Source organism: Morus notabilis, unplaced genomic scaffold (genome assembly GCF_000414095.1).
Source record: "Morus notabilis unplaced genomic scaffold, ASM41409v2 Scaffold165, whole genome shotgun sequence".
NCBI classification, from domain to species: Eukaryota; Viridiplantae; Streptophyta; class Magnoliopsida; order Rosales; family Moraceae; genus Morus; species Morus notabilis.
This window is the reverse complement of record NW_010363979.1, coordinates 355,113-370,730: the sequence shown is the minus strand read 5'-3', so window position 1 is coordinate 370,730 and position 15,618 is coordinate 355,113. Positions and strand designations below refer to the sequence as shown.

At 33.4% G+C, this 15,618-nt stretch overlaps 2 protein-coding genes and 1 non-coding gene across 3 annotated transcripts in view; 1 reads left to right on the top strand and 2 right to left on the bottom strand.

Moving 5' to 3' along the window:
- LOC112092977 overlaps positions 1-2,268 on the bottom strand; it is a 4,254-nt gene extending 1,986 nt beyond the window's left edge. The window contains exon 1 of the mRNA XM_024170413.1: positions 1,413-2,268. Coding sequence (XP_024026181.1) covers positions 1,413-2,078 — 666 coding nt within the window. The 5' untranslated portion in view covers positions 2,079-2,268. The remainder of the gene's footprint in view (positions 1-1,412) is intronic.
- TRNAQ-UUG lies at positions 221-292 on the top strand. Its single transcript has one exon. It is a non-coding gene; the product is annotated as a tRNA-Gln (tRNA).
- A 5,717-nt stretch (positions 2,269-7,985) lies between the features above and the next one.
- LOC21406902 (pinin) lies at positions 7,986-13,176 on the bottom strand. Its single transcript, XM_024170399.1, has 10 exons — positions 12,927-13,176; positions 12,710-12,820; positions 12,548-12,613; positions 12,210-12,350; positions 12,011-12,124; positions 10,393-10,464; positions 9,576-9,659; positions 9,366-9,466; positions 8,951-9,035; positions 7,986-8,661 (listed from the first exon to the last, which is right to left on the bottom strand). Exons 1-10 carry the CDS (start codon positions 13,002-13,004, stop codon positions 8,275-8,277), a joined length of 1,239 nt encoding a protein of 412 aa, XP_024026167.1. The 5' UTR covers positions 13,005-13,176; the 3' UTR covers positions 7,986-8,274.
- Positions 13,177-15,618: the final 2,442 nt, after the last annotated feature.

Genomic DNA, 15,618 nt, shown 5'->3' with positions numbered 1-15,618 from the left:
AATTTAAAAAAAAAAAAAAAAAAAAAAAAAAAAAAAAAAAAAAAAAAAAAAAAAAAAAAAAAAACTCAAAGGGCCGAAACGTGCGTGCGTTTTGGTTGACAATACTGTTCATTGAACAGTAATGGATCATCCCTAAACTACCAAATAATTAGTAAATAAACAATAAAAAAAAAAGAATAGTGAGAAACAAATGAAGTAAAAGTTGGGATGAGAGAGCAAAGGTTCCATGGTGTAGTGGTTAGCACTATGGACTTTGAATCCAGCGAACTGGGTTCGACTCTCGGTGGGACCTGTTTGGGGCCTAATTAGTAATTATTTTTATTTTTTTATTATTTTCTTTGTTATTAACTTATTATTATTTGGAGAATGAACATTTTTTGATTTTTTGATTTTTTGTCGGTTAAATTTAAATAAAATTAAACAAAAGTTAAAAAATACGTAAATTTAAAAAATAAAAAACTTTTAATGTGTCGATACTAGCGTAACCGATAACCTCCCTTGTTATTTTCATTTTTAGCTTTTTTGAACGAAAACCGAATCCAAAAAACCGACCAGAACCACTTATGATGGAAAAACGGACAAACAAAAATCGAAATATTAGGGAAAAAAAGACTGCCATGCGAATATCTAGGAACATACTCTGCTTCTTCCTTATTCTGTTCACATTTCACACACAAACAGAATAACCAAGCCACGCTAAAACATAACAAAATGGCACAAACTTTCAACACAAAATGCCCATATGAATCAAGGGAAAAAAAAAACACCAATTGCCAGTTTTAACCCACAATTGTGGTCAAAACATTGCAACAAGATAAAAAAAGAACCCAAAAAAAAGTTGGTCCCATGTAGCTGTAACGCTATTGGTGCGTTTTTACCCTCCAAAGTGCGTGTGAAAAGAAAGCAATTTTTCTTCGCCAAAAAAAAAAATAATAATACAAAAAGAAAACGAGAATAGGGAACTATGGAATATACTATCTAATAAATTGCCATAATAAAACAATCATTATAAAAATAAAATAAAAAACAGAAGAATTCAAAAATTCACAATGTGTTAAATATAGAGAAATACAAGGGCACTAGTGCAAATACTAATGGAATATAAGACACGCAACATCAACTATGACTTGAGTGTGTGTCTAATCTAATCCACCGCGCAAAATTAGCAGAGCAAAAATAAATTAAAAAATTCAAAGGAAAAAGTTGGAAAAAAAAAAAAAAGAAATGAGACAAGAAAAGAAAAAAAAAAAAAGCAGACAAGGACTGAAGCTAGTGGGGGTGGTTTCGCAGGTACTGAGGCAATTCAGTACTGTTTTTCCAGACGAGAAAAGGGAACAATTTTCTCGGCAACCAAACAACACAATAAAGCTAAATTTCCACAGAGAAATCAGGAAGAGAAGAGCAATGCTGACCTGAACCCCAGGGGAATCGAAGTTCAAGACGCGGATCTTGGCGCCAACGTCTCCGAGAACCCTAAGCTCGACCCTATCGTTGAGCGAAGCATCTCTGATCAAATCAGCAGCGTCCGCTTGTAGAAGATTGACCCGATCGACGGCGATCGTGGCCACAACCTGCCTCACACTGTGGGCCTCCTGATAAAACCCCGGCACCGAAGCTTTCCCCAACGGAATCCCTCGGTACATGACAGAAAACCTGGACTCGCCGTACTTGATCCCCACCTTGTTAGGGTTAACCGCCGTGAAGAGCATCCGAATGTTGAGCGAAAGAGAGGCGGTTGTGGTCGGATTCGGGTTAGGGTCGGTGGTTGTGGTCATTGCGGAGGTGGGATTGGGTGCGGTGATGCCCATGTACTGTACGCCGACTTGTTGGAGATCGAACTGGGGCTTTTTGGGTTTAACGGCGAGGATTATGACGAGGACGATGGCGAGGACTAAGAGGGCGAGGAAGGAGAAGAGAAGGAAGAGGCAACAGCAGCAGCCACGGAAGGAGGCGGAGGACGAAGACGACGTCGTTGGGTAGTAGTGCTGGTAGTTGTTGTTTGACGGTTGAGACGGTGGCGGTCGGGATGGTGGCGGTCGGGACGGTGGCGGTCGGGTTTTCTGCTCTCGAGAGGTCATTTTCGTCTTTTTATTTTTCTTTCTTCTGGCCTCTTCTCTCTTCTTCTCTCTTCTTCTCTCTCTGTTTCCTCCTCTTCTGATTAACAGTGCTTTGCTTGGTGTTGAAGGAATTCGGATGAAGGGAAATGGGAAATGTAGAGAGAGAGAGAGAGAGAGAGAGGGAAATGGGAAATGTAGAGAGAGAGAGAGAAGAGAGAGAGAGAGGTTCGGCGACAGAGGTGTCAGAGAGAGAGAGAGAGAGAGAAGGAAAGTGGAGTGGACAGGCAAAGGGGAATATAAGGAGATTTTAGTGAAAAGGAAAAAGAAATGTATATGCTGAAAGAAAAAAAAAAAAAAAGCTATGTGTGCGTGTACAGCGTAATTGTATGTACACTCTGGTCACAATCGCCTTATAGTTGGAGACTGTACCTCCAGGATTGTGCCACGTGTTATTATTGTGGAAAAAGAAGGGTTGGATTTTATTTGTGTTTTTTATTTTATTTTATTTTTATTTTACAACATTACGATCGAGGGTTTAAAATTTTTATGCGGAGCTTCTCCGATACGTTAATATATCGGTAAGTCATGTTTTCTTTTTGTCAGATTTATATAAAATCACGTAAAAATTAAAAAATATGTAGATTTAACAGTTAAAAAAATTTAACCTATCAGTATACTAGGCGTACAAGAGAATCTTCCATTTTTATTTTATTTTGAATAAACATATGATTTATCAACTACATTCTTAGGGTGCGTTTATCAAACCTTAAAGGAATGTAATAAGAAAGATAATGAGATTGAAAAAAGAAAGTTAAGTAATATAGTTAAACATCATTGATTTTCTTTTAAGTGTTTATTTAACTATTAAATGGTAATGAGAAACAATCTCATTCTCTTTTAGTGTTCACTAAAATTAAAAATAACAATTAATCAATATTTTTTTTTTTAGTCATTTTACATAATTAAATAATAATTGATTACATAGTAATTCTTTAAGGGCATATAAGTAAATTAGGATTTCATTCATTTTGATAAAGAATCAATATGAAGATGATGTAAAGATTAACATTTCATTTTTCTCATTTTTTATATTGTATGGGGTCACTACATCTCTATTACTTATTTAGTAAGTAAAACACATTATTAAAATAGACAAAATCATTACTTTCCGATATGTTGTATCTTCTGTACCGTAATTCAATTAGGTGTAAGTAAACACATTATTAAAAGAGGCAAATTAAACATGCCTTTAATTCTTAAACTTTAAACCGTACATGTTGTATCTTCTGTATAATATTTTTTCATATGCAGTCCATAAATTTTAAAATGTGCTATGGGATGGAATAAAACACACCTGAAGTTCAAAAATTCATCAATTTTGTAACTCTTACACCTAATTGAATTAGAGTATATTCTTGACATTATTTTTTTTCCCTTCTCTTGTTTCTAAACAACTACATTCAACTAATTTATTTGTGGCGAGAACATATGTTAACCCTCAAATATAATAACTTAACTTTCAAAGTTTAAGAGCTGAATTTGAAGATGTAATATAAATAAGGAGACACGATATTTATGTTTAAATATTTAAAGACCATATTTATAAAGGTGACCTAATTCAGATGAAACGAGCATGAATTCTGTGCGTTGTTGTGGTATATAATATTGTATCACATAAAAGATTTTACGGTATTGCTGCGGTATATAATGTTGTATTACATAAAAGATTTTATATTATTACAAACATATTAACAAGTATATACACATGCAATATTAGAAGCCAAAATATATTTATATGTACATATAGATATATGTACATTATAAAACAGTAACGCATATCGGATCCATCATACTGTCTTCTTTAACTGCAAGATAGGAATGTTAAGAAATGAAAAAAATAAAAAATAAATGTATACAAATAATAAAAAATTGTAGGAAATGAAAAAATAAATGTATACAAAATTACAAATAATAAAAAAAATTAACTCAAAATTAAATACGTATTACTTTTTTAAAAATGAAGTCAAAGAGAAAAGAAAACTCAAATATTCGGAGAAAAACAAAACGAATGAACAAAAAATGAAACAACATAACCAAGAAAGAAACAATGTAATTACAGAAGAAAATAGGAATCAAATCAGTAGAGAATGGAAGAGGGAACACAGAAAGCAAGAGACTAATATAGATACTAAAACAATATAAACCGACCTCATTAATACATAAGAAAACTGAAGATAACATATCCAACAAAAATAATAATAAGAAATCAGAAATAAAAAATGAGGGAAAAATTTTTACACAAAGTAGAAAAAAATTTAGGAACGAAAATTCTTAAAAAAAGATTAAAGGAAAACCCCAAAGAAAAGAAGCCCTCTTAAAATAAAATATTTCAAAAAAAGAAAACCTAAATCAAGGAAAAAAAATTTAGGAAATGAAAAAATAAATGTATACAAATAATAAAAAAAAATTAACTCAATTAAATACGTAATATTTTTTAAAAAAAATGAAGTCAAAGAAGAAAAAAACTCAAATATTCGGTGAAGGAAAAAAAATCAACGAATAGAAAATGAAACAACATATTTAAGAAAGAAACAATATCATTACAGAAGAAAATAAGAACTAAATCAGTAAATGATGAAAGAGGAAACACAGAAAGCAAGAGCTTTCAAAAGAAAGAGGATAAAACTTTAGGCGATGGAAACGAAAAAAAGAAGCAATAAAACACAACATTTTTCTAATATAGATCTAACCATATTTGTAAAGGGAAAATATTTTTTTTTTAAAAATATTTCTGCTACAAATAGACGTCAATACCAGCGAAAAACATGCGTGGTAAACAAACATGGAAGGACCAGAGAATAAACCATCAGCACCCAAAAAGACAAAAGAAAAAAAGGAAACAAACAGAAGACTCGGTGAAAAAACAAATGGGCTCGCAAAAAAACGTTCGCTTAAGAGCAAAAGAAAGAAGAAGAAAATTTTTTTTTTTTTAAAAGAGAAAAAAATCATATTTGTGCACATAAGATAGAGCAGAAATAGAGGAAAATAATGAAAGAAGAAACACATAAAGAAGGAGCTTTCAGAAGAAAGAGGATAAAACTCTAGGCGATGGAAAAGAATAAGAGAAGCAACATAATACAATCTTCCTAATACAGATCTAACCTTATTTGTAAAGGGGAAAGTCTCACTTGTCCCCCAGCACATAAATTTTTTTCCTAAAAAAAAAAATTCCGCAAGAAATAGACGAAAATGCCAGCTAAAAACATGTGCGGTAAACAAACACCAAAGGGCAAAACGGTAAATATACATTGAGGAGGTTAAAAAAGAACTTCACTATTCATAATACTATACAGTGAATAGTAACACCGCAGACTCTCCTTTAGTATATGTATAATTTACAAAATTTTATCCTTATATATATATATATATATATATATTAGCTTTTTAACATGTTCCACACAACTGTGTTAGAGGCACATGAGGAGTTTTTTTTATTACCAAATAATGAGAAATTCATCTATATAATTATTTAAGGATTTTTGAATTCATTTTAAAGGGTTTTTGGCACAATTGCTCCCTAAACTTGTTGTGGTTTAGCACATTACCCCCTACAAATTTAAGGGATTAAAAGTTGAGATATTGAAAGATGTCTGTTACATTTGAATAGCGCTGCAAGTTTGGGCCAGACAAAATGAACCGGCCCGAGGCTCGCTACTGTTGACCATGGCTCGGCTCAACCCTAAATTTTTTGAGCTTAAGGCTAGGTTGGGCCGACCTTCTCTTCTTTAGGGCCAGGCCGGCCCAAACATATTTTTGAAGTTTTTTTAAATACCTTATAAAATTCCTAGTCGGGTCGGGCCGCCCTGAAATTTCTCTTCGAGCCGTCGAGTTCGGGCCGGGCAGCCCAAACTTACACCTCTACATTTGAATTGGAATGTTGGAATTTTTGGCTTAATGTGCTTTTTTACGTTAATTTAACACAATCGTCATCAAAATGTTGCATATTGCAATAACTTTACAAGTTGAGGGGGCAACTTGTCAAAATTAAAAGTTTGGGGAGAATTTGCTAAATTATGACAAGTTTAAGGGGCAAATGTGCTAAAAACCTATTTTAAAAAGGAATAGGTGTAAAACAAACTTTGAGATGATGGGAATTACATGCAAAACAATTAAGTAGAAACACATTTGAAGAAAATTATTTTAACCATTGATAAAAAATAAGATAAGAAAACATGCAAAAAAAAAATTTACTTTAATAAGAGTATAGTGAGAAAAATATATTTTTAAAAAACAAAAAAATGTAAAAAAACATTTTACAAAAAATTTTAAAAATGAAAAATAAAGACAAAAAAGTAAAAAAGAGAAAAAAAAAAGGTAAGAGGAATGTTTGCCGCATGAAAGCCCCATAAAAAAAAAAAAGAGTTCTGGTGTTTTCATGTTTATTAGATTAAATTTGTTAAATTGTATTAGGGAGAATTTAGTAAATAACAAATTTATGAAATTAAATTAAGTAAATAACAGGTTTTAAAACTATTTGAAATAATTAACATTTTACATGGTAAATATATTATTTATTGCGTAAATGGTTCATTTACAGTTAGTAAAAATATTTTTTCATTATTTACTTAATTTAGTTTTAAAAAATATGCTATTTACTACAATTTTCCGTATATTAGAGGTGAAAGTTTGAGTTTCCCAGAGCCCGGACCAACTCGTTATTTTCACCGTCCGGCCTAACCCTAACGGGAAGAGAGTTGGCTCAACCCTGCCCCTAAATCCCGACGAGGCCATTAACTTAAATATTTAAACCTAAATATCTTGTCCCCTTATATATTTACAACATTATTAGAGCTAGAACATCATATAAGAAAAATAAACTAAGGTCTCGTTCATTTCACCCATTCAAATTTTTAATTTTAAGTTTCTACAGGAAAAAACTCTCATAAAATGTCACATCTAACTTTTTCTACTACAGTGAAAAATTCTCAGAAAATGTCACATCTCAATTCAAATTGAAAACTCGAATCCGTGAAGTGAACGATGCTTAAAAGTATTGTCAAACCCCTCATCAAGACTTCCCTACCCAACATGCTGCAGCTAAAAAATCATGTAAGAGAATATATATATATATATATATATATATAATTTATATCTCAAACAATAAATGCAAAAGTGACAAAAAAAAGTGAAGAAAGAGTAATACAAACATTTCTCACACAAACATTTCCATCAAAGCACATGTAATTTTTAAGCAAAATACAATCACCGTGACCGTTCATTTCGCTGATTCGAGTTTGTAATTCGAGTTGAGATGTGATTTTATGTGAGCTTTTTACTGTAGCAAAAAAAATAGATGTGACTGTTTCTGAGAGCTTTTTACTGTAACAAAACTCGAATTCTAAACTCGAATCAGCGAAATAAATGGGACAAAAAAAAAGAAATATCTAAAGAAACGTCCAAATAGCGGCTTAATCACTAATTTCTTTTCTATCACGTCCCCAAACAAGGAAAGGCAAAAAAAAAAAAAAAGTTTCTTTTCCTTTTTTTTTTTTTTTTTTTTTTTTTTTTTTTTTTTTTTTAAAAAAAAAAAAAACTTTAAATTGAAAAGGAAAAGGAACTTTCTACCGATAACTTTTTTTTTTTTTAAAAAAAAAAAAAAAAAGGAAAAAAAACTTTTTTTTTTTTTTAAAAATAAGAAAAGCTTTAAATTGAAAAGGAAATCAATACAAAGGAAGAGGACAAGGAGTCCTCGCAACAAAGAGCGAAAAACAACAAAAACTACAACTCAAAGATCAATGATCAAGAACATCTCCCCAATTTAAAATAATTAACGTGAAAGGAAAGCCTTTAAATTCTTTATCCGAAGCTGCCCAAAGTGAAGCTGAAAATTTGGCCTTATCAAACAACAACTCACTACGAAGTTCTAAATAAAATGAAAAACACAGATAAATATAATAAATAAAATATGCCCATACAAACTGCACAAAGTCAACCTATAAAACAACTATTCTCTTTCCTACATAAGCAAAATGAGCCAAGAGATCTCAAATGAGAAAAACGCCATCCTAAATCAAACCCAACAAGAGAAAAGGTGGGTAAATATTGAAACAATGAGGAAAAACTGCCTACCAGGAAGGCATGCATGAGCTGCAGACATACCAAAAATTCTAACCAGACTCGCTTTTATAACAGATGCCATATGAAGGCTTCGACCCCACTAGTCAGTTTTCTCAGCATTTGGGCTGGCATTATCGGCCATATCTGCCCTAGTTGTCTCGTCGTCCCTCCTACTGTTATCATCAACATCAAGAACATCATCCATCATGTCATCCTCCCCTACATTGATATCCTCGACATCATCTTCCTCTTCGTTGTTGCTTCCGCTCGGAATCTTCGTTCTCTTGGGGCCATGCTCAAGCCTATGGGTGTCTAATTCCTTGTCCATAGTTTCCTGCAAGTTTGACATGTCATTATTTGCTTTCCTATTCCTTGCATTTTGCCATCTCTCCAAGTCCTTCTCCACATTAGCAAGATATTGTTCCTCAATCTGCTTCTGATACTCCGTCAGTTCCTCTCTCCTGGCAGCCTTCCATTCTTCAAACGCCTGATGTAAATTTCAATGAAAAATAAATCAACAAATAAATCCTAAATGTACGAAGAAAAATTGCAGATCAAGATCACAACTACAGAATTAACCTTGCAACTTTGGATCACGGAATGTTTTTAACAAATTGAGGATTACACAGCTTTGCAGGTAAATTTCATTAGGCTCATTTAGAAATTATATGCAGCTACTGCAACTTATGAAAAGTTGACCCTCTAAAAAATTGCCTATTTCCCAGAATGTCACAACAATTGACCCAATACTTAACGGAAAGTGTGGGTAAACTAACCTGTTCTTTTCGCTGCTCAACCGCAGTTGCATCCTCCTCCAATGGCTTCTTAGGCAAATAATAGATCGGAGGCTCTGTCTTAGTTCTGAAAAGAAATATCCCCATAAAATAGAAGTGAGCCAAATATGATAACAAACAAGAACTTCCTAAAACCATGCTACAAGGAAGGAACTTCCATTCATCAAGTTGCTTTAACACTATATGCACATGAGTAGAAACTTATCTTCGTCTGAATAAAATGTGAATATGGACACTTTTGGGCCAAAAATAAAAATAACCTGCAAAGAAGAGGGAGTACAAAATGGTGATCTACGTTGGAGCCAACAATTATCAAAGACAGTTGCGAGCAGAAAAAGAATGGATGCATAAAGTAACTGGCACCAAAAAAAAAAAATCATTGATGGAGATTTCCTACCTTATAAAATTGCAAAGTTTCCTGTGGTGCTCACTCCACTGAAGAAACAGCAATTCCAACTTCTTCTCTTCCGTCTTGGCCGAAACACGTGCTCGCAGAGTCTGACACAACATTGGCAGACGCATTTACATTAACGGTTAGTACAATTAACTTTCTGAAGGGAAAGAAAGCAAAGCGCTCCAGCAGAGAAAAACATGATTTGAAACAAACCAGATCTCTCCTCCGCTTTTCCGCAATCTTTTCCCGCTCTTGCTGCCTAAGTCTTTCACTTTCTTCTCGTGCTCTTTGTTCAGCCTATCAATTGGACAGAGAAAAAAAAAAGGCAAAACACAGTATATTAATAAACTAATAAGCACGAGCGAAGTTTGACCGACGTATATGTCAGTATCACAATCCTAATACATCAGATATTGGTCCCTAACATAGAAAAGAATACCTATGACATGAAAATATAGTTCTAACTCATGGAGACGAAACATTTACAGAGATAACAAGACAAAAATGTATCAATAGACTATACTCAAACATGTATACTTCAAAAAAGCACACAATAACCTACGTTTCTAACTAAGTGATTGTGTGTTTGCACCCATTCAGTGGGTTGCGAAAAATATCAAAGAAATTTAAAGGACAGCCAACCAAAATGCACAATGACTGCTTAATTATGTATACTTATCAAATAAGGAAATGAAGGTGAATTATCACTAGCCCTTACATCTTAGTAACATATTTTCTCTTTTTTTTCTTTTTTTAAGGAAAGATCTAGAGGTGATTCATTAACGAACTTTTGTTTCTTATCAAAAGAAAAAAGGAAAGATCTAGAGGTATGCTGTTCACAATGGAAAGGTAATTGTCAGGGTGTATCCTTAGTATATGGTACAATCATTGGTTGATGAAAAGGAATATCACTTTGTGAGTTTCAAAATTAGTGTCAATAACATCCCTTGGTTGATTTGTCTTACTCACACATTCCATTTTCATATTAGACATTGAGAAGGTTACCCACGAGTTACAAATATCTACTTACTCTTTGTAAAGAATTTGACCTTCGCATGAATGCCTCAGTTCCTGAAAGTTGCATATCTTCTTTCCTGAATTTCTGCACAAGACAAAGAAAAGTATATGAGCCCATAAAATTACACAAATTGTCCAGACAAATCTAGTTGTGGGCAGAAGTTTTGTATGTAAAAACACAAGCACGTACGTTTTGAGTCAAACCAACCATTTAAAAAAAAGCCTCAACATAACATCTGCTGAACTTAATGTTTCAAAAATGATAGAATGACGAAACTCCAAGAATTACTCATTGCTCAATTTCAAATTACATTTGAGCCCACCCAGCATGAAGAAAGACCAATTACCCAGAACATAGGTCATTTTCGAGACAATTGGATAAACATATAAGCTTTTGTCTGCATCAAACCTTAAATGTGATAGGAACCAGAGATAACAAATAAAGAATTGTATTTCATCAAGAAATGTTCTTTTAGAAACTGAAAGAATACAACTCCCCTAGAGGATTTCCTCTCACTCAGTAAAACCCTGACCACCGAAACAACCCAAATTTCCCAACTAGCTCTCTGCACAATGTCCATATAAACAACGAATAACTATATGTGAATAACCGACTTTGCCAACCAACTCCTAATTGCCTATCAGAACCAACCGATAGATTCAACATATCAGCGCAAAACACGGACACACACACACACACAAAGATAGAACAAATAACCACCACCCCATTTATTCCTCCTTGCATACGTATTCTGTATTGGAAGCCTATTGAAATGGAGACTACGCCTAATTTATATCTCCCAATTTTAATCAGATATGGTTTTTAACGAGTCTGGAGGAACCATCTACGTGCACGCATCATTGGGTTTCGCATACTTCGAAGTGCACGTCATTAGACTCATTACTTGGAAGCATCAAGCATGCCAATAATAAACGTATTAGAATAAGCATTGATGCTTTATTGGACAGTAATTAAATACTATCCTAACTACATATAAGTACATTTTATTGTACATAACCAAAGAAATGCCTAGACGAGTAACTGGTAAAAGCTAAGTGCTATGTAAGATGACAAACTCTTTGGATAAATAAAGAACAATCCATTTACCAAGTGAAACGTCCATGGATTAATAGTTAAATTGAAAAGCATTTCCATTGACATCATAAAAAATACAGCAGTTACCTCAAAATGATTAGATGTGCACGGTATGTTATATACTGATCCTCCAATTAAAATTGAAATTTAATTGCTAACAGTGGAATCCTAAGAAGACACAGAATCTCTAGAACAATTGAATAGTTATTTCACAGTTCCTCGTTAACTCCATTCACTAATATTTGTAGCAAATAATAAAATTCCATTCTTCAAAACGTGCAGCCACTATTCACTTTGGTTTCATGTGGGCCTTTTCTGATGACTTCAATACCATCCATCCAATGAAATGTTCAACATATACATAACCATAAAGAGAATAATCATCATTGGGCTATGCATGAATCAACAATTAAATTTAATCACCAGTTAATGTTTTCTAATTTTGAACTACATACAGGAATCAAAACTCTGACAACGAAATAACTTTGTCCAGGTTCTGTGCTGTTAGCCACTGCAGTAACCGATTAATACATACCTCCAAAGTCCCCAGAAGCTGCCCTAGCATTCTTCTGTTCCTATTAACCAAGCTTGGATCTTCATCCTTAGGCAATACCCTTGGAACATGCTCATTGCTCGGGATATCGGAATCCTGATATATCGAAATTAAAATAATAAATTTAGACAAAACCCCAGAAACAAAATCTCCTAAAGAAGACAAGACAAGTGATCTTCACCATCTTCGTAGCTCTTTGATTTTCATCTCTCCTAGACCAACCAGTCTGCTGCAAACTCCTAGGAGTTGCTTCCTTGTCCGAATCGTCCTTATTCACATCATTTGTTTCGTGGGCATCTTCAGTGCTCTCTCCATCTTCCACCTAATTCCAAAATTGCAGTCATTCAATTTCAACTATTCAAAAAGCCAGAATTCTTTTCCCCTTATCAATTGGGTAAACCAGAAAAAAAAAAAAAAAAGAAATCTAAAAATGCTTCTTTCTTCTACCAAGGGAAATCATTTCCATAAAATGGGTTCAGGAGCAGAATGAAAAACCAGAATAAAAGGCTTTTACTTTACCTTAACAACGGCCGATGAAAGTCGCCGTTTCGCGGGTGGCTGATCTTCTGCCTCAGGTCTATCAGCCTGAAATCAACAACCAAGAAAAAGAAAACTCACATGAGAACTTAAAAAACAGTAAGAAAAGAAAAAAAGAAAAAAAAAAAGAGGAAGTATTCTTACGGGTCGAGTGAAACCTCGCTGACGAGCACCATTGGCGGCGAAGTTGCGAGGACCAGCGGCCGGTACTCGTCCCCTGCGAAGCCCCCGAGGGTCTCGAAGCCGTTCGGTAATCTGCAAAATTTCCCGAGAAAATCAGAACGAAAGAGAAAAGAAAAGGGGAGACTGGAAAATCGATGTAGGAAAGCAAAAGACAGAGGTCGAGAGATGAGAATCAGACCTCGCGTTGCTGGCGTTGGAGTTCATCGATCTCTTTGCGGATCTCGTCTTCCGTCTTCTCTGCGAAAGTGCTTCCCATGACTATATGACTATGAGAGGCGCGTCGGAATAAAGAAGAAGAGAAGCGGCAACAATAGCAGAGCGTGCGCGGTGCGCCAAAACCCTCGAAACTTACTTGTGGATTTGGATTATCGCTTGTTTTTTTCCCTAATTCTCGTCACACCCCTCTAGCAACCTAAGTAGACTTTGGAAAATTTAGGGGAAAAAAACCTCTTAATTTTATTGCCTTCTAAAAAAATAAATAAATATGGTAGGGATTTAAACCAGAAGGTCCCATTTGATTCTTGTAGAATCCTGATTTTGCTATAATATTTTTTATCTCATAAAAAATTTAAATTTTAAATTTTTTTTTCTTAAATAAAGGCCTCGTTCATTTCACTGATTTGAATTTTCAGTTTTAAGTTTCTACAGTAAAAAACACTCAAAAAATGTCACATCTAACTTTTTTTACTATAGTGAAAAGCTCTAAAAAAATGCCACATCTCAACTCGAATTAAAAATTTAAATCTGTGAAGTGAACGAGACTTAATGAATAAGTACTGATTTAAACGCATGAATTAAACGTCTCGAAAAGATTTTTAGCACATTTGTAATCTCACTCTTACCGTAGGTTGCGCTCTTGTACGTTTGCTACGGGTTCAAACAAGAAAATAAGTAGAAAATTATTTTCAAAAAGTAAAAGAAATTGATTCATGCATTGGTATTTTTACAAAATGTTTTATGTGAGAAAAATGTTGTGCTTATTGAGCACCGCCTAATGTTTTTAAGTTCCACTTGCATATAAGGGTAAAGAGAAGGGTAAGTGGATGGAACTAGACGATGTGTGACGGGCGAGGTCGTGGAAGATTGGATATTACGCGCATGTTTATCTTCCGTTGAAGAAATGTGATGTTTAGTTCATAGATTCAAACCATGTGATTAGAATTATTTTTGATTTAAGTGTATTTTTTATGAGAGAAAATATTATAGCGAATCACGAATTATGATTCGAATCAGGGAACAAATCTAGGTATCAAACGGACTCTCGAATTTATTTAAGAGTTGATTTTATAATTTATACGTTACTATCATGTTTTATGGATTTCTATGATTTTGATTGAGTGCTGGATTTCTCTTTCTTTTGAGATTATATAATTTTAAACAAGTTTAATTATGCTTACGATTTTTTGGTGAAGAATATGTTTAGAAAAAAATTGATATATTTCGTGAAGTTTTATGAATAACTGTAAATGTCTTTTAGGGGATCGTTATAGATATGGTATCAGAGAAGTTTCCTTTATCCCATCTATACTGCACTTCTGATTCGGTTTCATCCACAAGTAAGTAAGAAATCTTGCCCTATTTTAGATTTATAAGAAAGGTTAAATGCATGTCATGAAATTATTTGCGAGAATCCTAAACTTATCCTGTATATGAAAAATCCTTACAGTTGACATTCGTGCTCAACTGATAGTCTAAGGCAAGATGGCGTTAGGAATAGTGTCTTTAAAGCATGAGGTGTAAACATATATTTATTATTTAATTAATAAAATAGTTTTTTCATTGCCTTATGTGCATGTATTATTAAATATTTTATGAATATCATTAAAAATTCATCGATTACTTATGTAACCTTAAATAATGTATATAAAAAGTTATATACAAGAGGCTAATATGTAAGGATAATAATCAAAACAGGTTGATCAAACTAGTTCTTCTTATGTTGAATCTTCTTTCGCGCACTATGCAACATTTTTATGGTGATGGCCCATTATAACTTGATGATATAAAAGAAGGGCATTTTTTTTAGCAAGGCGAATGTCCAGAAAGTTTGCAACTACTAGCCATCAAGAAGATTTTTGAATACAAAACTACTAAATGCTATGGTGAGGGGCTTACTATTGCGTGTAAGGTTGATGGTATCAAATGGCATGTCGGCCTTAAGGTTTTGTCATACCGAGGTGTGGGTTATTAGGCAATATGTGAAAGATTATCGCTATGTTTGAAAGTTGGTTTTGTTTTTGTTTTTCATGTTTTTTGAGAAAAATAAAATAAAAACGGGAGAAAAAAGACGTTTGGCATAAATAAAGACAAAAAATAAAAATGAAAATAATTTTTTAATTTAGTGAAAAATATGAGAAAAATGAAAAATAACTTTTAGTCGTTTTTCATTTTGTGTTTCCATTTTCTCCTCTCTCGAGCACAAAGAGAGAGAGAGAGACATTAATAGATTTTTTTATACTGAAAATAATCTCTTGATAAAACTACTAAACGCATTTTCAAAAATAATTTATGTCTGAGATTGAAAATATTTTTATTTTTATTTTTATATAAAAACTTGTCCATTAGTTGTTGTGCGGGGAGATCACAGTCAAGCTACCAGTATTATTGTTAATGAGTGTGGGTGTGTGAGGGAAAAATGCAAGGAGAGTGGAGAAGAACATATTAGCCCCAATACTATTATGAACTATATGCGTAGCAAACACAGACTTATTTTAAATTATGAAGAGTTAAGGGAAATCGAGAGGACTTGCAAGATTCTTTGCGTAGACAACTTCAAATGGGCTGCAATCAATAGTTTGGCTTCTGGAACGATTGTAAGCGAATTCAACATGGGATAACAACAAGTACCTGTAACAGTTGGTTAAATTACT

What these genes read in the sequence shown, in the direction of transcription:
- LOC21406902 (XM_024170399.1), bottom strand. Translation starts at nt 13,004, where the DNA reads ATGGGAAGCACTTTCGCAGAGAAGACGGAAGACGAGATCCGCAAAGAG. An exon ending in AAAAGCGGAGGAGAGATCTG is followed by an intron (nt 9,467 to 9,575) that starts GTTTGTTTCAAA and finishes ATGTTGTGTCAG; the next exon opens with ACTCTGCGAGCACGTGTTTC. An exon ending in TTGAGCAGCGAAAAGAACAG is followed by an intron (nt 8,662 to 8,950) that starts GTTAGTTTACCC and finishes AATTTACATCAG; the next exon opens with GCGTTTGAAGAATGGAAGGC.